The following is a 23,904-nucleotide window of genomic DNA, read 5'->3' as shown; positions in this document are numbered from 1 at the left end:
CCATTCATGCAACAGGGAAATAATAACTCGTGATAGATTGGCCGAGCCAACGTTGAGTAAAGAGCAGAGCTTGGCATCAATTAGGGCGGCACAGTTTATCGGTGCAGCATCGGCATCGCAGCGGGCGCAACGCCGTATTCTATAAAGGAGGAGGAGTCCCACAAGGCTCTATCTTAGGGTCTAGAACACTTTTGATCATGTACAGGGCGTTCTCCTCCACTCCTCCTCGGATAAAGGAGGAGGAGTCCCACAAGGCTCTATCTTAGGGTCTAGAACACTTTTGATCATGTAGCTATTTGAGTAAAGATCCTACGATCCTACGTACGCAGGGTTTAAAGGGTTAACGTTTGATAAACGTCTGCATGTAAGAAGGCTTCAAAATCAAGGAACCTTTGTCTTCTAAAAGGTTCCCCCACAGTTTCAAACGAACCAACCTCCAAACGTTCCTTTTAACAGCGTACATGCCCAGGCCATGTGGTGACTTGGAATGTCCTGCTTGGTATCTATGACACAGAGCACGGTCAGAAAACCTAAGCCGGTCAGACCATACATCATACAAAGGGATAGCAGCGAAGATATGATCTCAGGTATAACGCATTAGTAACGGTTACACTCGTATGCTGGTAGGTGGGCTTCTCTCTGAATGATCTGCTGAACTGGAGTGAGGGAGCAATGCTAAGACTAAGGCTAGGGCCACAGTTCAGCCACGTGACCCAAAACAAGCACAAATAATTGAACTCAGCTTGTTCAGCTCCAATAAATACAATATACGGACAAAAGTATTGGGACACATGTCTTAATCATTGAATTCAGGTGCTTCATTTAGTCCCGTTGTGCCACAATCAAGTCCCAAGCCATGCATTTCCTGCCATTTCTCACATTAGTGAAAGAACGGGAGGTTCTATAGAGCTCCTAATAGCGCCTAATAGGAGGCGACACCGCTGCACCAACAACAAGAAGTCAGCTGGTGAAATTTCCTCCCTTAGATCTTCCTCCATCAGCTGTGAGAGGTATTATTATTGAACAGTGGAAGCGTTTAGGAGGAACCACAGCAGACCCACGTAAAGTTACGGAGCGGGGTCAGGTGGCCGGGTGCTGAGCTCAAAGCACAGCAGCTCCAAACCTGCTGTTAGCGCTGCAAAGGGGGACCAGCTCCATATTAATGACCTGGAGGGTTAGAACGGGATGGCATATAAAAGATCCCGTAGGTGTAATGTGTAGGCGTCCCAATACTTTCGTCCATATATTGAACATCTGTCTAAACAAAGCCATGTTTAGTGTCTGAATGAGGCTGATGCAGCTAAGAAGTAATGGAGGCTTAGGAGAGTCATACAAATCACTCTCTCCCCATCATCTCTCTCTCTCTCTCTCTCTTCTGTTTCTCTCAGAAAACCAGAGCTAATAAGGTTTTAAACATCATGTCTTTTACTTCTATATTCCTGCTCACGCACCTCTTTCATCTTCTCTGCTCTCTAGCTCGGCGGTACCTCCGGTGTTACGGATGTCAGAAACATCAAACCCAGGAACGTTCCATATAAATAGTGAATGCCTAAAATACAGACAGCACCAGAGCTGCTGATCACTGCGGTTCTGATTTACACCTTGGTTTCTGCATCTGATCATCCGTACCGGTCATGATATGCTATGCTGTTTCTTCAGGCCCAGACTGAGCATCTAGAAAAAGCCCTGCTCCCCGGGGTCGTTGTGTTGTTTCTCACATTTTTATCCGTCTAGCCGTCTGTCTGGCTAGCTGTCTGTCCTGCAGATTCCACACGGGCTAATCTATGCCCTAGCATATACCAGTATACCATATATCAGCTATAGCATTAATACCTAACATCGGCCTAACACTAGTAGGTAGGTCCCCCTTGTTCCTCTGAAGACCTCCATAAGACCTCTGAAGGTGGCATGTGGTATCTGGATCCTATCTGGCTTCCACAGACCCTCTATCAATGAGCCTTGGCTGCCCATGACCCTGTCTTGTCCTTCCTTGGAGCACTTTTGGTAAGAACTGACCACCTAGAAGTATGGGGACCATTAGCGAGGTCAGGATGTTGGAAGACCTCCACCTCACCTCATCATCCCATAAGTCTTCCAGAGAGCACAGTTCTTCCACTGCTCCACAGCTCAACGCTGGGGGGCTTTATACCCCTCTTCTAGCCCCCCGCCTGGAATTAGGTGGCATGGTGCCAATAGGTTCATCAATGTTTATCTGCTCCAGAGAGTCCTATTCTATCGGCAGTCACTGGGGGTCGGGGTCGTGCAGTGCTGCAGGCTGGAAACCGTGGTCACTGTGAGGAGATGATGGGTTTGCATGTTGGGGTTTATGTAAATACTGGAGAACTATGGCCCTTATAATAGCTCGTATAGCAGCTCTGCACTGCGTCTTACATTCCAGCGAATGAGAATGAACGTAATTAATCATTGTGATTATTAATTAATGAATAATTGTAAATGCAAATAACTGCAACAATCGCGTTTTTATAATACAGTAGAAGTGCTACTCCAGTTTCTCCACCCCGGTGAGAATGGAGGGATTACTTGTAGCACAATGCAGAGGGTTACTAATGACTGCACCAGTGCTGGGACACTCCTTAACAAATGAATAGAGGGAGAGGACGAAAAAGAGAGAGAGCGAGAGAGAGAGAGAGAGCGCGAGAGGGGGTAATGCTGGCTGATACATTCAACATTCAACGCCAAAGCCTGAGGGCTGAATGTGTGTTTATATACTGATGTGTGATAAACTGGAATGCTTTGGCCAATCAACTTCCTCCTATGGTCATGCCAAGAGAGCTTCTTTAAGAGAGAGAGAGAGAGAGAGAGAGAGAGAGAGAGAGAATGAGCGAGAGTGGGGAGAGGGAGGGGAGAGAAGGCAGGGTGGCGCGAGTGAAGAGGAAATTTCAGGTGTGCCGTTATACATGCGTGACATCACAGGTTCCCTCCCTCAGCCCTTGGGAACGGGCGCCTTGGAAACAGTCGCTAAGGGAACAGACGACTGGGAGAAAGGGAAAGTGAGAGGGAGAGAGAGAAGGAGAGAGAGGGAGAGAGATATGGCTGGGGGAGAAAAAGAATAAAAGGGAATGAGCAAGAGGTCAGTGATAGAGAGAGTGTGTGTGAGAGAGAGAGAAAGAGAGAGAGAGAGAGAGAGAGAGAGAAAGTCAAAAGTGAGAAGGACAGTAAATAAAACAAAATGATCAAGAAGATGTGCTACAGTGACGTGCAACTTCTAATCAAACACTTGAGAGCGAATAACGGTCATTTTCCCACTGGTGGAGAATGCGGGACCATAGCCTTGCATTGCAACAAGCTGAAAGCTAATACTACATTATTAAAGAGGCAGGAGTCACACACACACATACACACCCACACTCGCAAAATACGGTGTGCTCAGCTGTACAGTACAGGTGAACGTCACAGGGTCCAGCTGTCTGCCAAAGTAAAAAGCAACGAAAACTTTTGTTTCCCTTTTTTTTTTGGCAATACTTAAAAGTTCTCTACAATTTATTATTTTTTAAAAGTTTGTGGACACCCCTTCTATTAATGATTGCACCCATTGCTAAAGCAGACGGGGCAAATGCACGCATGCAGCTCATGTAGTAACTGTAGAGAAGTCAAACTGCCGAAAGACTAGGATTCATGAGTGTGAGCCTATCGGCACCAGGCCGCCTGACGCCAGGCGTGGGCTAGAGGGGTAAAGGGGTGTAAGGTCCCACTGCATTAAAGCTGTAGAGCGGTGGAAGAACTGTTGTGGTTCTCAGTCCATTTTTTGGGGGATGAGTTGTGGAGTTCCAAGGACTCCACAACTCATCCCGTCCTGACCTCACTATTGCTCTTGTTGCAATCAAATCCTCACAGCAATGCTCGACTCAAGTGGAAGTAGAAGGTCTTCTTCTCTGGACAGTGCAGACAGTTACTACCCTTGATTTTAGAATAAACAATGAATAAACAGGTGTCCCAATACTTTAGTCCGATAATGCATAAATGGCCTCTTTTCTGATTGGCTTGTTCGAAAAAGCAGTCCAGCCTCCCATCATGACCTGAGCGGTCTGTAGGCTGAGAGGAAAGCTGTTCGAGTAGAACGGGATCAAGTAGAGTCCGAATTTGTCTCATTTTGCGGTAAATGCAGCGAATCGCGTGGGGGACACCTCAGGACGTGGATGCAAATACGCGCTGATGCAAAAGTTCAGCTTTTCATTGAAATTCCATAGATTTTGCCCCGCCACATCCACCTGACTCCGAGACAAGCATCTCCTGTTCCATCATTCATGAGCACAGCCTGAATATCAAGCAGGCCCTGCGCTGTATACGGCCATATGGAAAAAAGACACGCTTCTTTACAAAACAAGGAGAGAAAAGAGAGAGAGAGAGAGAGAGAGACGCTTCCAAAGGTCATTAGAGTTGGTGGCTATCTTAAGTCCACTGTAGCCAGATGTCCTGATGTCCTCCAGAGAAAACACTTAGCCTGAAACCATCTTTAAAACCGACACCAAGACTCGAGTGAAACTCCGGACTGAGATGCGAGTCTAATCCATTAGGATTAGACTCCTTCTGCACGCGCTCAGAAAAAGCAAGACTAAGCTTTGTCTAACCTCGCTTTGGAAAACGCTTTCTATGAAACCTACATACGGAGAATTATATACCCCATATATATATATATACACACACACACATATACAGCAACTAACCTTCTGAACTTTCAATGGAAGTCCAAGTAAAAAAACTTTATTCCAGGTCATCTCGGAAGATCCCTCAGACTGCTATTATGTCAAAATGTAACGCAGCAATAATAATAGATATGATGAGAAAATATCACCTAAAATAATTATATATATTTTATTTTTTTTTGTTTGTTTTTTTATAGACATGATACATATTATATAGGCACCTTTATATATTATATTATTAAATACATGTATTTAGTGACAGCAAAAATACATGTATAATAGATACATAAAAAATTTGTATTGTATTGTAGATTCTTACACACACACACATATATATATATACAGTATATATATGTGTGTGTGTGTGTGTGTAATATATAGTTTATCCAACATATATTGTATTTGTTATAATATTATTAGAATATTAGTATATAATATTATAATATGGGTATTTTTATTATTTATGGGGCATACTATTACATGGTATGTATTGCAAACTTACATATTTATACATGTAATACCATATTGCATAAATTACCAATATGTACATGATATGTAAAACAATCAAACCCACATATATATAAATGTGTGTGCGTGTAATTTCTTATATATATATATATATATATATATATATATATATATATATATATATATATATATTTTTTTTTTTTTTTTTTTTATTTTTTTTTTTTTATTGATTATTTTGGTATGATTTTGAATATCAGCTTAATTTGAACATGTGACTCGAGAAAGTGGAGAATAAACAACAAACCAGGCTTGGTTTGAACATCTGTATTTTTAAGTAAACACTACTCAAGCAATAATTCAATACACAAACAGGTTATTTGGTTGATTTGGTTATGATTATGATGGTTATGGTTATGATATACATTTTTATATTTCAGGAGTATTTTATGTAATGCACCACCCTGCACACACTCATCCTCTTTTTTTGTGGAAGTATTTCCACAAATAGCTGCTCTTAGATGTGGCCATTTAGGTGAGAGGTAATATCAGCTGCTTGTGTCGGCACCTTCTCCGCCATTCTACCTGCTGAACACTGACCACTGAACGCTGACCGCTGAGCTCCAACACGCATTTAATGGCCCACTATAACACACTACCTGCTACCGCTGTAACACACAAGCCCTATTCAAATACCTGATAAAGTAGTCAGCCAGCACTACGAGTCTGAAGGCCTGTATTTCTGAACAGTATTCAAAGACGGTGAGCCAGTGCGAGCGGCGCGATACGGCGGTGTGTGTAGACGGCGGACCCCCGTCTCTCGCGCTCGCTCTCTCTCTCTCTCTCTCTCTCTCTCTCTTCCCTCCTCCCCCTCTTTAACCTTGGCCCCTGGTGCCGGTGCCTGCGGTAATGAAGCCTCCCTCCCTTCACCCCCCCTCTGTTGTCCGGCGCTCTGCTCATTCATAGTAAACACTATTGATTTTTGGCTGAGAGAGTAAAAAAAGTCATGAATTTTAATGCTGCTATCTGTCCCTCTCGCGCCCCCCCGAACCCTTTCTCACTTTCCCTCCATCCCCTTATTCCCCTCTTCCTCACTCGCTCCAGAGGGAAGTCACACGCCGGGAAAGAGAGAGTGCGTGTGTGTGTGACTGTGGCTGAGATAAACCCATGCGATTGAGACTGAGCAATGTGTGTGTGTGTGTGTGTGTGTGTGAGGGGTATTTCCAATCGCCCTGATCCCTTTCCTCGCATTTACTCTCAATGCTGGTATTATAATACTAATATATGAGGCCTGTTTCACACATAATACTGTCCTGCATGACTGCCACCACCCACCCATGCTGACAGACGAGTGGGTAAGAGCACCGCCTACCCTGTGGCAGACTAGGGAAAGCATGAGTCCTTGGGCAAGACTCCTAACTCTACATTCTGCTAGCCCACAGAGCTCTCTTAGTTTGACACTAGCCCGTCCAATCTGTCTCTAACTCTTTGGAGAAGACCTTCTGCTCACTCCTGGACAGCGACTGCTCCGTCCAAACGTATTGGATGGAGCTCCGACACTCCAGAGAGAGGCCTGCTAACACAGTGCTTTGGAACTCTACAGCCCTCCGGTCGACGCTCTGCATTGGGCCTGGTGATCTTAGGCTCATGTGCTGCTCCTAGTATGTAGCAATCCCAGTCCTGGAGTGTTGTGGAGCAGAGAAATCAGCATACTGTGCTGGACTCTGGCCCCCATTGCCCACCCCAGCGTCAGACAGTAACTAAACACGCGGGTTCGTCTAGCTGGATGTTGGAGAAACTGGCTGCGGGTAGACCTGAGCCACTTTGACGAGGGCCAAGGTATCATGACCAGCATCTCCAAACGGCAAGGCTGGTGTCAGGGACTGGCAACAGGGCGTTCACACACTGCGGCGCCCCCTGCTGCGTACAGGGCGTTTACAGAAATGCGGTACGTTTGCTCTTCATTATGGCGAGGGATTGAGGGGTCATGTGTTGTTTGTCAGACCCTTTATCAAATGCATAGCAATGCAAATGAGCTGATTTGGAGCTGAGCCAACATGCTAACGTTTAATCTAGTACCGTCACTGAACCGTCACTGAAAGGAGCATGTGGACTGAGGGGGCCGAGCCCGGAGTAGCAAAGCTAGAGGCGCTATTCTGACCATCAAAAGTCAGTGGAGCAACAACATGGTAAAGTAATGAACGGCCTGGATCAATATTCGGATCCTCAGCATCGTCAAGGTGCTCGGACTGGACGGGGCAAATGAACTGGACTGGGACGTCCCTAATTATTTCAGAAGGGTGTTTCTGAGCGGAATAAACCAGGCCACTCATTCCCAGCCAGAATAAGTAGCAACGCTAGTAATCTGTCCATATCGTCCAGCCCTGTCTTTTGACCACAGAGCGTTACTCCTCCAGCATCCTCCCGCTTTCCTCCCGCCCTCCTTACCTCCATTATTCTCTCCTCTCTCTCTCTCTCTGTTTCCCTCTGTATTGATTTTGCTATAAGCAGTGTCAGGGCTATGACAGGCCAGCGGAGACGAACACAAGCTCAGCTCATTAACGACCAATGAACACACACACACACACACACACACACACACACACCTACACACAAAAACCTCTTCAAATTCCCTCCATCAGTCCAGCACTCTGAAAGAGGCAGAAATGAGAGAGAGGTTTCTTTTCGGAAGAAATTGCCCCTTCTGCAGCTATCGCGCTCACACTGTGGGGTACTGGGATTGGTAGGTATGCTCACAGCAGACAGTCAAAAACACTGCGACTGCTTTGAGGCCAGTAAAGCACCTCCTCTGTGTCAAAGGTTAGGGAGCTTTGCCATCAGCAGCCGGAGTCTGAGAGAGCACAATTGGCCGGGCTCTCTCCGGGTGGGTAGATGGCGCTGTGTCCTCTCATCACTCCCAAAGCGATGTTGGCCAACACAGGCGACTGTAGTGCTATTTACATGACCCCACCATCCTCCTGACCCCTCTGTCTGGTCAGCCTACATTTGAAGGACCAGCTTTTCTTGATCTTACGCAATCTTAAGAAAACACTATTTAACTAAACGCTCAATAAGAAGCACCAACATCTCCATGTTCCTCTAAAGAGCAGGAGAATAATACTGGGATCTGAAGCCTCCTGTAACTGCCTTTGCCCGATTTACTACCCAGACACAAACGGCCGAGGGCCAGAGTCTAAATGGAGAAGATACTGACCACCCACGTCTCCATCCCACACTCGATCCCAAGCGCACCTTCACTGAGTAACACGACCTTCACCCAAAGCCAACATAACACAGTAAAAGTGAGGTATGCATTCCTTTTTAGCAACTACCTCAACGTTTGACAAGCTTTACAGAATTTCCTCTTCAATCGAATTAAAAATTAGGGATGGACGATTGACGGCTTTCAGAATCTGGTTCCAGTGGCACCTGGACAAGTCAGTTCTTGAAGGTGTAGGGTAAGATAAGACAAGACTTTGACAAAAAAACTAACTGTGAGTCTAGAGGACTGGGTCAGAACATCTCCAAAAACATCGGGCAGGTCTCGTGGTGTGTTCCTAGTATGCAGTGGTCAGTACCTACCAAAAGTGCTTCAAGAAAGGACAACCAGTGAACTGGTGACTGATGGTCACTGATGCCCAAGGCCTCACTGATACTCAAGGAAGCCTCACTTCACAACTTACAACTTTATTTATTTTTATTTATTTATATATATATATATATATATATATATATATATATATATATAAATACAAATAAATAAAGGACATATCACATAGGCCTACAACATGATGCATCGTGTGTGTATCTTAAACCTAAAACAAAGACTTTTAATTTATATATATAAGCTCTTAAAATCAGACGCTGGTGTCCTATAGACCTTCATATGCTATTTTCTTGTTTCCCTCCATCTTTGCAGCCCCACCTGCCCTCCTCCCCATCTTAATCTGACTGATGATTATTTCTGTCACTCAAGGCAGCATGTGGCCGCTTCACAGAAGCAAGGGGATGGGCGGCCTTTCCTATTTCAGCTAATAAGCTTTTTATGATACAACATTAATTATCATTCTTGAGCTGAAATATTCCCGTTCGCCTCAACTTCAACATTAGAAACCATGTAAACACACACACACACACACACACACACACACTTCACTGAGGTTGATAGGGTAAAAGTCTGATACACAGCTTTCAAAAGGATATGAATTGGAAGGGAGGAGCATCTATCAGAGCGTGTGGACGAAGAAAAAAAGAGGAACAAAGGGACCTGAAAGAGGAGGGAGGAGCAGAGCTAAAGGACAGAACTGGACAGTTTGAAATAGGGGAGAGGTCAACTAGTCATACGGTCCCCCTGCTTTCCCCTCCCCCAAACACATACACACATACACAGCCGCATGCGTTTGTTCTTATACCTTTCCTGGATATAAAGTCATTACATTCACATATCCAGTATGTATTGAGCACACTTGTGTGCAAATGTTTGGGCACCCCTGTTTCAAATGACACACTGCGTTGATTTTGTGTGTTTAAGTAGACACATCCTCTACGTGAACGCATTTGAGTTGTTTATTTACCATGCTCATTTTCTGTTTACTTACTGTATATTTACACTGTTTATTTACCATGTTAATTTACTGTTTACTTACTGTATATTTACACTGTTTATTTACCATGTTAATTTACTGTTTACTTACTGTATATTTACACTGTTTATTTACTGTATCTTTACCATTTAATTATTGTATATTTACTCTATCTTTACACTGTTTATTTACAGTCAATTTACTGTTTACTTACTGTATCTTTACACTGTTTATTTACCGTATTTTACTGTATCTTTACACTGTTTTTTTTACAGTTAATTTACTGTTTACTTACTGCATCTTTAGACTGTTTATTTACCATATTTTTACTGTATCTTTAAACTGTTTATTTACAGTTAATTTACTGTTTACTTATTGTATATTTACACTGTTTATTTACTGCTTCTTTACACTGTTTATTTACTGTATCTTTACACTGTTTAATTATTGTATATTTACTGCATCTTTACATTGTTTATTTACTGTATCTTTACACTGTTTAATTATTGTATATTTACTGCATCTTTACATTGTTTATTTACTGTATCTTTACCATTTAATTATTGTATATTTACTGTATCTTTACACTGTTTACTTACTGTATCTTTAGACTGTTTATTTACCATATTTTTACTGCATCTTTAGACTGTTTATTTACCGTATTTTTACTGTATCTTTAGACTGTTTATTTACAGTTAATTTACTGTTTACTTATTGTATATTTACACTGTTTATTTACTGCTTCTTTACACTGTTTATTTACTGTATCTTTACACCGTTTAATTATTGTATATTTACTGCATCTTTACATTGTTTATTTACTGTATATTTACGCTGTTTACAACTGTTCAAAAGTTTGGGCACACCTGGTCAAACAACATATTGCATTGATTTGAAGCATGGATACGTGGACACTTCCTCTACAGTGAACACATTTGAGCTGTTTATTTACTGTACATTTAAAGCTTTTTTACTGTATATTTACATCATTAATTTACAGTATCTTTACATTGTACTTTCAGTGTACTGTATACTTGTAAACACTGTTTATTTACAATATATTTACACTGTTTATTTAATGAACTTAACTACCCAAGGCCTATTAAACACCAAAGTGAATGACTCCGTAACTACAGGTACATCAGTGCAAACGTAGGTGGGGCTATTCTTTGATGATAGAAGTGTGCAATAAAATGTTCGGTCCACTGGTGGGCCATTGCACATTTTAAGGGGTCATCAATAAACTGAAGAAAAAAAAACATATCTAAGGCGCCATTAATTCTGCACACGACTAATTTAATATTTTGTTTGTTTATTTATTTATTGAACAGTTTGTTACATGAAGTAAATAAACAGGAACGATGCTTCGGAACGTACGGAAGTGAGTCTCAGCAGAGGCTGTTACTTATTTACACTTGAGGCACAGTGGCATAGCAGGTAGTCTGTGTGTGTGTGTGTGTGTGTGTGTGTGTGTGTGTGCCACACAGGAGGAAACCCTCCGTGTCCACAGGGGTTTCCTCCGGCTACTCTGGTTTTCCTCCCACCCCTAAAAGAAACACATGGTAGGTAAACTGGCCATGTTAAATTGCCGCTAGGTGTGAATGCATGGGTGTGGGTGGTACCCTGCGATTCCCTGGCAGGGTGCAACTATTTAGCAGTTGCTCCTGACCCAGCATCACCCTGACCAAGTAGAAACGGCTAAGATGTGTATATATATATAGATGCGTCTGTATAAGTATTTACATGCAATAGCAACATATACATATACACCAGCACTAATCAGCCATAACATTAGCACCACCAACACTATCTGCATCTAGAGCATCATCTATCTGTCAAGAGGTGGATATATTAGGCTGCGAGTGAACGGGCGGTTCCTGAAGGCGATGTGTTGGAAGCAGAATACAAGAAATGGTCAAGCATACAAAGCTGAGGCACTTTTGCAAGAACCGAACTGTGATGGTCAGTACCTACAAAATGTGCTCCAAGTAAGAACAACCGGTGATCCAGCAAGAGGGTCATGATGCTCATGGAGGCCAAACCTCACAACTTACAGGACTTAAAGGATCCACTGCTAACATCTAGGTCTCCCAGATACACGACACACAACGCCTTCAGAAGTCTTGTGAAGTTCGTGCCTCGAATGGTCAGATCTGTTCGGGCGTCACAAAGGAGACCTACTCAATATTAGTGAGGTGGTGCTAATGTTATGGCTTATTGGTGTATATTGGTGTGTATAATACACCAGTTAGAAAGAGTGAACTGCAACAAAGGAGTGTATGCTCACACACTTAGAAGCACAGGACAGTCGCTGGGCCTGAGGGGTGATCGGACAGCCCCCAATAATAATAAATCATAAAAATCAGTTTCAATGAAATGGAAGGGAACGCTCCTGATTTAGGGCTCCACTCAGCTGCTGAGAAAGGAGGAACCCAGTCCAATCGCCACATTTATTACACACACACTCCATTATCTAGATGCGCGCACACACACACGCACACACACACACACGCACACACACACACACACAGCACAAAGGAACCACATGGTGATATATATACCAATAGAAAAGACAGGGATACATGCTACACTAGTTAAAATATAAAGGTTAAAGTACAGCCTCCAAACATGGTGGAGGTAGTTTCACACGCTGTTACAGTTCACAGTGAGAGCTAGCTAGGTTAAAGTACAGCCTCCAAACATGGTGGAGGTAGTTTCACACGCTGTTACAGTTCACAGTGAGAGCTAGCTAGGTTAAAGTACAGCCTCCAAACATGGTGGAGGTAGTTTCACACGCTGTTACAGTTCACAGTGAGAGCTAGCTAGGTTAAAGTACAGCCTCCAAACATGGTGGAGGTAGTTTCACACACTGTTACAGTTCACAGTGAGAGCTAGCTAGGTTAAAGTACAGCCTCCAAACATGGTGGAGGTAGTTTCGCCTTACAGTTTTAGAGCTGCTTCCGATGCGGCATTGTGGGCAGCCAACAAACTTTGAGCAAAGCGCCAGGTGCCCAGCTCTGCCGGACCAGATAACAGACGCCTGTGCCGGTCAACACTGCTTTACCAGTGATTAAGGGGGAGAGCGCCATCCACCCACTCAGACAGAGAGCTCAACCAATTGTGCTTGTTTATTTTACAATGACAGATGCTAGGTTAACATGGCTAACAAACACTAGAGATAGACTATCACCAATCTCATCTCAGTAAATACATGCCCACATTCTGAACCACATCAATTTGTCTGCTCCAAACAAATGATGATCTGGATGTGTTTCCTGCTGTAAATTCTGTGTTTGTTAGCAACATTAGCCTAGCATCTCTTGTTCCAAACTGAAGAAGCACAATTCAGATTTTAAACCGTCAATTCTTGGCTGATCGACTGCATCTGGAGTCATGGATGAATCATGTTCATTTGATTTTCCACTGAACTACGCCTTTAATTTGACTCTTAAAATGATTCCTCAATAAAAGCAAAATGTGTTAGACTGTGTCCCCCGCTGTCAAATCCATTCCTCCATTCCAGCATCTCTCCATCTTCCAAATATCATTCCATCCTTTCATTCCTATATCAGTCTTCCAGCACAGGCCAAACATCTGAATATCTCCTTCAATATATCACTCCGTCGGCCTCATATCGCTCAGAGCGTGACATCTTTCTGCCGTTTTAAAAAAGCAATCAGTTCACCAATCTGTTTATCCAGCTTCCTATCACCTATCCATCAATACAGCCATATCGCCCCAAGCAATCATTTCATCATCCATGTGTCCTGCATCCATCTGCCTATCCGTCCCTCCATCCATCCGCCTATCCTGCAGATGGACAATATCAGAGCCACACTGAAATGTGAGACTGTGCCCATACGTACACACTAAGAAAGGAAACCATACAGTACTGAATAAGGACTGGTTAACTTAGTAACAGTAATGAAACCAATTATAGTGCTATCTAGAACCTTTACGATTATTATTAGAACCTCATTAGAACCTTAGGCTACCTTTAAATCATTTGTTCGGCGTTTTTTTGTAACTTTCTTCACAAATCGTCGGGGCACCGTCAAGTTGAACTGTTCTCGTGTTATTAAGCATGAAAGACATCCATTGTGTTGGGTTCTAAAGGTTAAAGGACCATATGCAGAGACTGTCCTGGTATACGAAGAACCTTTAAACCACACCTTTGCATTGAAAAGTCAGGGTTCTATGCAAAATCATCATTAGCATCGTTTATAAACAATCAATACCATCTCTACCACAGGTTCCCGAGTGGCGCAACTGTCTAAGTGTTCGCTCCATCATCAGAAGATGCAGGTTCCAGTGAGGACGTCTGTTAGATGATGCAAAGGACCTGGCAGCTAGGGTTCTCCTCCAAGCGTGTTGAGCTCCAGTGGAGTTGTGTTAGCAGCAGTAGGAAAAGATGCTTGTGGAGCTTCATCTGACCTGCAAGAAGCCCATGCTAGCCTTCACCCTCCGTCTGATGGGGAGTCCTAGTTAGTGGGTGGAAACTGGAAATGCCAAGACTAAATTGCCAAGAACATTGGGGGAGGGAAAAAGCCTCTCAGAAACCAGGGGACAGGTATTGATCGTGGTGTTGCTCTTGCAGATCCAGACCCAGTTCCTCTCCAAAGCACCAGAGAAATCATCTTTATATCTGTGAAGAGTGCCTAAATTGGCTGCTACTCGTACTTCTTCTCACATATTTCGTTTATACGGCACTTTAGGGGAAGCTTACCCATGTTGATTAAAGGCCTGCTGGACACTTCATTACCCACCCATCGTCCCCAACCCTTACAGTATTCTTAACTACGAAACCAGCAGCGCACACACACACAGAGAAAAGGACAGCAGTGAGAAATCAAATGAAGACAGGAGGTCTTAATCCATGGTCAGTAGTTTTCATTTTCCTAGAAATAGGTGTTAAGTATAGGTCTGAGCTCTAGCGCTGCACTGCAGCATTCTGAATGGAGGTTACACTAAACTGTACTAAACTGTCAAGGACTAGGCCCAATCCCTGTCCAGGACAATAGGACTGTGTTTATGAAGCTACATGGTGCCTACATAAGCTGCTTATCTGGGCAGTAACTGTTTAATTGCTCAGTAAAACACTGATTTTAGAATAAACATTAATAATAACACTCCTACAGAAAGTGGTGGTGGTTCTCCATCACTGTGTTCATCATCAGAACATCTCAGAAGTTCTCCTCATATCAACACCAGGGCTTAATGATGGTAAATCAGGTGACCTGCTCACAAGATCTCAAACACTTTCTTCAGAATGAGAAGTTCTTGTTACATTACAATTATTACCTAATGTCCAATTGTTTGTGGACACCCATTCTACTAATGAATGCATTCAGCTACTTTAGGTTGCACCCATTGCTGACACAGATGTTCAAATGCACACATACACACACAGCCTGTCTAGTACCAATAGAGAAGTACTGCCAATAGAAAACATGAACTTGTGGCAGGCGTGGGCTAGAGGGGTATACAGCATATACAGCATTGAGCTGTGGAGCAGTGGAACTAACCGTGTTCTCTGGAATGATGGAGGTGGTGGTGCTCCATCCAGTACTTTTGGGATGAGTTAGGGATGATGAGGTGGGGTGGTGATCATCTTCATCATCACCAACATCCTGACCTCACTTACGCTCTCGTCGCTGAACGCAATCAAATCCTCCAAGCAATGCTCCTCCTCCAAACTCAAGTAGAAAGCCTATTTCCCTGGACAGTAGAGACAGTTACTCCAACAAAAGCAGGATAAGCTCTTTTTAATACCCTTGGTTTCCCAATACTTTTGTCCATATTGCGTATGATACAGCAAACGCTGTGGTGAACAGTGAAAGAGTTAACAGGCGAACTGTTTTGAACACAGCTCTAGTCACGGTTCCAGAAACGGAAACTTTCCTTCAGCTCATTCTTCGGACAGCAGTGTAAATCTTGTGGTGTAACTAGAATGAAAACTGCAGGCAGCTCTCTCATCATCCACTATATGTGCCACACTTTTAATCTGTGTTTGACGAATTATATTTTCCACAGATTTGGGAAAAAGTCCAAAATGAAAACTTTTCCTTCAGAACAGCGAGTGCCCTTTCGCAGCTCTCGACAGCAGAGCTATCAGGATGTTAGCGGTATTTGTCACGTTGAAGGAGGCAATTGTTTTCAACCAAATACAAAATTAGCTGTCAGAAGACAAACTTATTACCCATTTCCCACCTGCTCTTAGAAAAGGCCATCTAGCTAACACTGCATGCTTTTTTCTTTTTAAACGATTGATGACTGACTGGAAGTAGTATGGACTAAAACGTCACGGTCAGGGCTATTTTACTTGATTTTAGCACTGCTTTCAAAGTAACCAGACATAAATTGTTGGACGTAAAGCTGAAGCGATTCGTGCTGTCCGCAGCTGACAGAGTGCCAAGCCCATGTAATTGTTATTAAGGCAGCTTTTCCAACCTTTTCTAATATTAAACATGAGGCACCGCAAGGCTACAGTCTTGGGCCCCTTCCGTTTCACTGTTTTTGCCATTAGCACTACCTCCACCATGTTTGGAGGCTGCACTTAATACAGATGATTAAATAAAGAAATATCCATCACCTGCAATTTAACGAACCCGTGTGTTTTAGTCAGCCCATTAGAATAAAACAGATATACACTATATGGACAAAAGTATCGGGACACCTGCTTATTCACTGTTTCTTCTGAAACCAAGGGAATAAAAAAAAAGAGTTGATCCTGCTTTTGTTGAAGTCTCTTCTGTCTACAGAAGAAGGTTTTCTACTTGATTTTGGAGGAGCATTGCTCACCACCCCAACTCAACTCATCCTAAAAGTAGGGAGCAACCACCATCATTCTAGAGAATACAGTTCCAATGCTGGGGCTCTTTATACCCCTTTAACTCACATCTGGTATTAGGCATGGTGCCAAACGGTTCTTGTTGGTCTGCTCCAGGGAGTCCTATTCGATTGGCAGTACCTCTCTACAGGGACTAGACAAGCTGTGTATGTGTGCACACACTTGGCTGCAACTTAACCTAGCTGAAGGCATTAGTAGAATGGGTGTCCACAAACATTTGGAAATGTTGTGTGCCATTACAGGCTTTTCTGAACGGAAATGTATGCAGTGATAAAGAGACTGAGTGGCAAAATGCTGATGTATGTGTGAGAGGGAAGGGAGAAAGAGAGAAAGAGAAAGAAAGAGAAATAGAGAGAGAGAGAGAGAGAGAGAGAGAGAGAGATGGTAGCTTAAAGCGGTAAAGCATGCTGTATTGACATCTTCCTCGTGTCTATTGATTTCCCATTATGCTGCTAACAAACTCAAGCTGATATTTTGTCATTGACAATCATCTTAACCCTGGAACTCCCTCGATACACAAACACACACACACACACACACACACACACACACACACTTCACATTACGTGACAAACTAACCCCCGCCCCCTCATGTGCCAGAACATTCAGGATTTTCGATGCGAAAAACCACATAAACCAGGGGCTGGATTCACAAAAGCTTTCCTAAGAAAACCCTAGGAAATCTTCAGAAGAGCTAATCGGCTTGCCGGAAGTGAAGGAAACCCCAGTGGCCTTCAGTTTCCAGTAGTTTGGTCTCTCCCCATTCATAGAGGTAGATGCCTGGTCTCGTATGACTGGAAATAACTGCCCGGCGGTGTTGCAAAGATGGCGGCAGGTGCAGGTGCAGGTGCAGCCCCTTGCCAAAACCACACAGAACCACGCCGACCCCGGTTCTCTGGACATTTTCCGGAGTTCGTACGTGTCGCCGGCTTTAGCTAGTGATTCATCAAGTAACCACAGACATGCACGAGATAACGCAGACAACTCTCGTAAGCCAGTAAAACAGGACGTACGCTTGAAAACTGACTAATAAATCTGCTACCATGACCCATAAATTAAGGATTATTGCAATTAAATGCAGCACAGCTCAAAATCTTTGGGAACATGTTTACAAAAATGTAAAAGAAATCACCGGTTTGGACTGTTTGGAACGCTCCCCTACAGTTGAGGAGTATAAGTTACTTTTACTCCACTGCCATAAATACAAAGCATGCTTCAGCGCCCACTCAAGGACAGCTGTACAAGAGCATTTCTGGACAAGGCGATCCTGTTCCAGAAGCAGCAGCCAAAGGTAGAGAAGCATTTGGCCTGAGGCGGTAGAGTAATACTACAGGATTTTTACATTATTTTACATAATGCTGGATATTTTTGAACTAGAATCACAAACCTAAACCTTAGAATCTGATTATAACATGCAAATGTACTCGAGGGGCTGAGTGTATGCAGGTATACAGTATGCACACATATTGAGCATTTTCCAACAGCTTCAAATGCATTGCAGCCAATCACATTTTAGGAGCCGAACCATCAGTTTTATACGGAAATTTTTTTTTTTTTTCGTTTGCGTGTTCAGGCGACCAGTACTTCAGCTAGGCTGTGCAGATAAAAAAAAAAAAACAGGCTGGGGTGAAACATTGTACGAGTGGTGCTTTGCATAAGTGATACCGCACGTCCTTGTTTAGGTGTAGGACAAGAAACTAAAGACAAGCTTGCGCTTTACACCCTGACACATGCGCATCAGTAATGAGCGAGGCTCAAGCGCTCCAGCGCTTCAAGCTTCCCGCTTCCTGCTTCCGGCTCCCGAGCTCAAACTCGGTTTTCCTCACGCGCGCTCATTTTTCACCCTGTCATCCTCTCCCACTTTCTCCTCACTGTTCCGCAATCCTTTTTTTCCTGCCCTCCTTTTTTATCTGCTTTTGACATTCGCCATTTTTCAGCAAAGAGCGGCGCAAAAACTCCTCCTTCCCTCTCAGCTCTCTGCTGTGCTAATCTCCGGAGAGAGAAAGCGAGAGAGAAAGCGAGAGAGGCAGGCTTTGAGACTGTACTGAATAAGTCATGGATGGGAAGAGTCATGTTTGAGAGATACAGCGTTTACAGAAGTCGAGACGTCCTTGTGGAAAGGTGATTTGAAGTTCTCTGAGCCGTCTGAACTCAATCCTGCTTATAAAGGGAACGGTGGTAGAGTGACGAGAGCTTCTTCCTCTCAGCTAACCGCTTGGCTAACACAGCAGATTAAACAGGCTGGGATGTTGGGATATTATGGACATCAGGTGATGAAGGCAAGTGTGTATCGCCGATTCAGAAAGAACACACCAGTAACCAATGGCCTTATTCCATTTTTTGTCCAATTCGGCTCTGCCAATTAACCCACCAATGCGGCATTGCAAGGCGGCCGACACGCTTGGAGGAAAGTGCCGGGTCCCCAGCTCTACCACACCAGTTAACAGACCAAGTCAACATCGCTTAAGAGTGATAAGGGGAAAGAGCGCCATCTACCCCCTGAAGAGAGAACGGCCAATTGTGCTCTCTCTGCCACTGATGGCAAAACGGCATGGCTCTGACATCGAACTCGCGACCCCCATTGCCATTGTGGTGGCGTATTAGACCGCTGGGCCACCTTACAGTGGTCAAACTTCCAATTTTCCACCAATTTGTTCAGAGAATCGACACGTTTAAAACTTACGTGTAAATCTTAACGATTGTTGCGACATCACAGTTGCTGAGATGTACGCAAAAGACTTGTACTAACCAACATGGATTTATTGGTGACTAGTGAACCTACCACCACCACGTTTTATTTATAACGTTTACGACAGTAAAATAGTGCTTAAATCTTTTGGGGACACTACACTGCCATACGACACCCTGCACGGACAGTGTCTCGGGCATAAGCTCTCGCATTCACAACCATTTAACCCAACAGCTGTCTGTTAGGGGAGCTTTCAGGGCCTTTGGAAGACTGTAAGAAGGAACCTACAGGAAATCCATCACTGATAAAGCTGCGAGAGCTTCATCCACATCAACCATAACAGGAGTGCAACTACAGGACGGTGTCTTTCTCGCGGTTTCATTGGTCGTCACTGCCTTTAAAAAAAAATGTCTATCGTTGAGGCAGATGATAAACCTATTTTTTCACAGAAAAAAATTTTCTCACTCTGCTAAAAGATCAATACTGCAACAATGGGAATCAGAAACTACACCGTCTTTTGAAGCATGGATCAGATTTTTGGGCGATGTGCTCCATTTGGAGCTGCTACGAGACACAGTTACAGTTACAGTACAGATATGGCAACCGATACGAGACCACCGAAGGAGAGCTGTTCCCCCTACCATGCAGCTGTTCCTTTTCTTTTGTATATCTCAATCACAAACAGTCTAATTGTAACTACCACTGGAGTCAAAGTTAGAGTTGGAGTTAAAGGTTTTTACCATGTTAAATTCATTGTTTACTGTAATTATTTTTATTAATTATTATTATTATTTGTGTTATAACAAAGCTCTAAACCAAAGAACAGCCCCACCAGTTTATACGCAAAGTCCCTTGCTGCGTTAATGGGTTAAACCCCAGTATAAACAGCTGGACTGCTCAGGGTTGGGCGCACAACAATGACTCCTAAGTCGCCGACTGTGCATCGCACTGAACGCTCTCTCTCTACCACTTAGGATGACCTTAACACGAAGATCACCTGGATTCTGAGGCCTCGTTCACATTACAAGCATCCGTCCCCCCCGATCGCTCTGCCTTGAAGCGTCGCATTCGCGTGGGTCAGCGAACCGCAATGGACCTAACCTGCTCTGGGTTGACCTACGTGCATCAATAAACCTCACGTGAAAGAAGCACCTGCGTCAAACCACGGCTCGAACGGCTTCCGCGCCCAAACAGTGCAGCGTATGTCCAGCAGGGATCTCTGCGATCACAAACGCCTTTTGGTTAGACGTATAGTGCGCTGTGGGAGCGGGGAGCCATTTGGGATTCAGCCAATCTGAGCAGCAGCAAAGAAGATGTTGGGAAGATAGTCTGATCCAAACAGCGCTCAGCTGCTCGTTATTGGTACGGCGCGTCGCAGTGGGGGAAAAACATATGAATTCCAGGCTGACTGTTCTCATTAAAGTCACACTGCCAGGAATCAGATATGTACTGTATCTGATCTAGGACCACAAACAAAAACAGTTCAGCTCTGATTAGTGCCATAGCAAGCTGACAATATGAACAGTGCCTTTTGGCTCCATTCTAACGTGTAAAGGATGGTGTTGGCGATAATTTCTTAACTAAAAAATAATTACGAGATGATCAGAACTGACCGATATTTCATACCAATATTGAAAAAAGGATTTCTTTAATTCCAGAAGAGCATAATAATTGGGTGATGCTGGGCTAGTGCACTAAAATATTGGCATTTTATCCATGTTAATGTGTCCGCAACCCTACAGACATGCTTTTATTCACAGTGTTGACTTTAAAAGATATTTTTTGGAGCTAATATCGTGATCAGAACTTTAGATTAACTTTGCCTTTAGATTTTGACGCTTTTAGTCACCAGTGGGAGGATAGCCCCCAGGAAATCAGCATCGGCCCCCATTCCCCCATTCCCAGCGCACCCCTACCATCCAGCCTCTTCAAAACCTTGGCCTCCTGAATGTACCTGCTCTTTCCGGCCCTGACGTGATGGAGATCTGAGACCTGAGATCTGAGACACTTCGCTCCTCACTCCCTCCAGATCTTCTTCAGTAAAAGCGACAACACCAGCCACCTCAGTGTGTGTGTGTGTGTGTGTGTGTTGTTGTTGTTGTTTTTTTTAACACACTGCCCACCTCAGCTCCTGTCATGGTGCCTCTAAAACACATCCAGCATGTTAGAAACAAGCATACACCAACACAGAAGTCTGAAAGATTTTGTTGAAGCTCCATCTCTGCTCTCCTGGTTCCTCTCTGGTTCCTCTCTGGTTCCTCTCTGGTTCCCTCTGACTCCCTCCCTCTCTCTCTCTCTCTCTCTCTCTCTCACTCTCCTCTCCGCCGGCCCCCCGGAATCGATCTCCGGGCCTGGGATCGATAAGCTGGCATGAATATTCCCAGCCTGGCCGGCTAGGAGGCTTTGCAGTGCGGGGAAGAGGCAGACGGAGCCGGAGCCGCGCGGAGGGCTGGAGGAGGAGGAGGAGGAGGAGGAGAAGAAGAAAACAAGGGACATGCTAGCTAAATGCTAACGGAGAGTTTTTCCTCAGAGACTTTTTTGGGTGTTTTTTTTTTTTTCTTTCAAAAGCTCTTTTAGATGCTTTTAAATGAGAAATTATCGTGGATTTATTTCTTTTACTGAATTTAAAAAACAACAACAATAATACGCGCGAAATGCGGACCTGGAGAAGGGGAAATATTGGGGGGGACGCCGCTCCCTTTTCGGTTCCGAGAGGATACAAAGGAGGAGAGGGTGTAGATGAGACCTGAGACCGTCCTGATGAACGTGTGTGTGTGTGTGTGTGTGTGTTTAAGTGTGTGTGTGTGTTTTCATGGCGAGCCTGTGTGAGGAGCCTTACCCGCGTGCGTGCGCAGAGCCAGCGGCGACTTGAGGCGCCAGGCGCGCGGGTCCGAACTGGGCAGCACGAAGGGCACCGGCAACGGCACGAACATGATCCCTTGCGTCTCTTTTCACCGGCTGTGCCTCGTTTCTCCTCTCCCTTCCTTCCTCTCCGGCTTCCTTCCCTTCGCTTCTTGCTCCCGGTGCTTCTCTTTCGCGTCTCGACGGCGTGGCTGACTTTCTACACGCTCTTACGCTTCCTCCCTCTTCCTCTCAGCAGCAGCAGCAGCAGCAGCAGCAGTGGCGGTGGCGGTGGGGCTGTTGGTCCTCGTGCGTGGTGGAGTTTGAGGGTCTTTTTGGCATCGTTAGCTAGTATTTTTGGCTTTATGCGTGTGTATATGCGTGCATGTGCTAAATAAACGAGCCCAGCTTGTGCAGACACACACGTGCACACACAGGCGGACGGACACAAAAGACTACCAGTATTATTATGATTATGATTTTAGCTAATAGCTCTGCTATCTGTGGTGAAATGCTAGCTAACTTCTGCTCGGCTGTGTGTCTAGTTTATAATATGCTGCTGAAAATGCAAGCTCCCTGTATAAACACGCAGGGATTTGTGGTTTTGAGATGGGGTTAGTTCCCCTGCTGAGGTAAGAGTGGACACAGCGCCTGTACTTCGGTTGTCTGGCTCGTCTCTGGCTTGTTTATCTCTAATAAAGAAGACACGAGCTCACACCCTGAATATATACATCTGCGAATACAAAAACAGCGCTTATTGTGTTCTTATTTGGACATATTTGGGTATTAAATAGTTTTTGTTTAGCTCATTTATTTGGTATTTAGCTGTTTATTATTATTATTTCTTTTTTTTTATTTTTATTTTTTTTAAAACAACTAGCAGCTACATGCTACACAGTCGGCACATTCAAAGTCACTAAATCTAAACTAAATCATTGTTATTATTTTTTTTATTATTATTATTATTATTTATTATTTATTAATAATATTCCCGCTACATAACGTCCTCGTTTGGTCTGCTCGGTATAGAGATATTAAATATACACACGTAGGAACGATGGAAAGGTATAAGGCAACATAACGTGCTCGCGCTCTCTCTCTCGCTCTCTCTCTCTCGCGCTCTCTCTCGCGCGCGCGCCCGCCTTCGCCCCTCCCACGCGCCCTGTCACGCGCCAGTAATTAAAACGCAATCAATCGATAGACAAACAAATAAATAAATAAATAAATAAATAAACAAGAGGCGTAAGTAAGTAAGGAGGTAAATAAATAAACAAATACCGCGCGAGCATGAGGACAGAGCTCGTTTCCTCTCTTTTTTGTTGTTGTTTTGTTTTAAGATAATAATCACTCGCCTATCCCGCCGTCCATCCGCCTGCGTGGTACCGTCGCTCCCTCCTCGGCGGCTCTCTGCCTCCACGCTGCCCGCAACATAGAAACGAGAGCGGATCCCGCTACAACTCACACATCACATCACCACCTCCCTCCTTCCCTCCCTCCCTCCCTCCCTCCCTCACCCCCTCCTTCCCTCACCCCCTCTCTCTCTCCTCCCTCTCTCTCCCGCTCTCTCTCTCTCTCTCTCTCTCTCTCTATATACATATAAGTCAGCCTAGCTAACTCGCTCGCGCTCTCTCCCCGCGTCTGCCTTCTCCTTCCTGTCTCCGACAAGGCCACTTATCTTTTGTAATTACACGCTTGATTATGGCCAACGGTCGTAATTTCCATCCGCCAATCACAGAGCAGCGTCCGGAGATCCCCACCAATCGCGTTGCAGCGTTCCAAAAACGGCGCCAAACAAGAAGGGAGCTCGAGCTC

General features: G+C 44.2%; 1 protein-coding gene across 3 annotated transcripts in view; it reads right to left on the bottom strand.

Annotated features, from left to right (window-relative positions):
* Positions 1 to 23,516, bottom strand: part of pou2f2b (POU class 2 homeobox 2b) — a 75,199-nt gene extending 51,683 nt beyond the window's left edge. For all 3 annotated transcript variants that reach the window (XM_072680528.1, XM_072680530.1, XM_072680532.1), the window contains exon 1: positions 22,091 to 23,516. In XM_072680528.1, the coding sequence (XP_072536629.1) occupies positions 22,091 to 22,184 (94 nt within the window). In that variant the 5' untranslated portion in view covers positions 22,185 to 23,516. The remainder of the gene's footprint in view (positions 1 to 22,090) is intronic.
* Positions 23,517 to 23,904: the final 388 nt, after the last annotated feature.

Source organism: Salminus brasiliensis, chromosome 5, assembly GCF_030463535.1.
Source record: "Salminus brasiliensis chromosome 5, fSalBra1.hap2, whole genome shotgun sequence".
Classification (NCBI taxonomy): Eukaryota; Metazoa; Chordata; class Actinopteri; order Characiformes; family Bryconidae; genus Salminus; species Salminus brasiliensis.
This window is presented reverse-complemented; position numbering and strand designations above follow the sequence as displayed.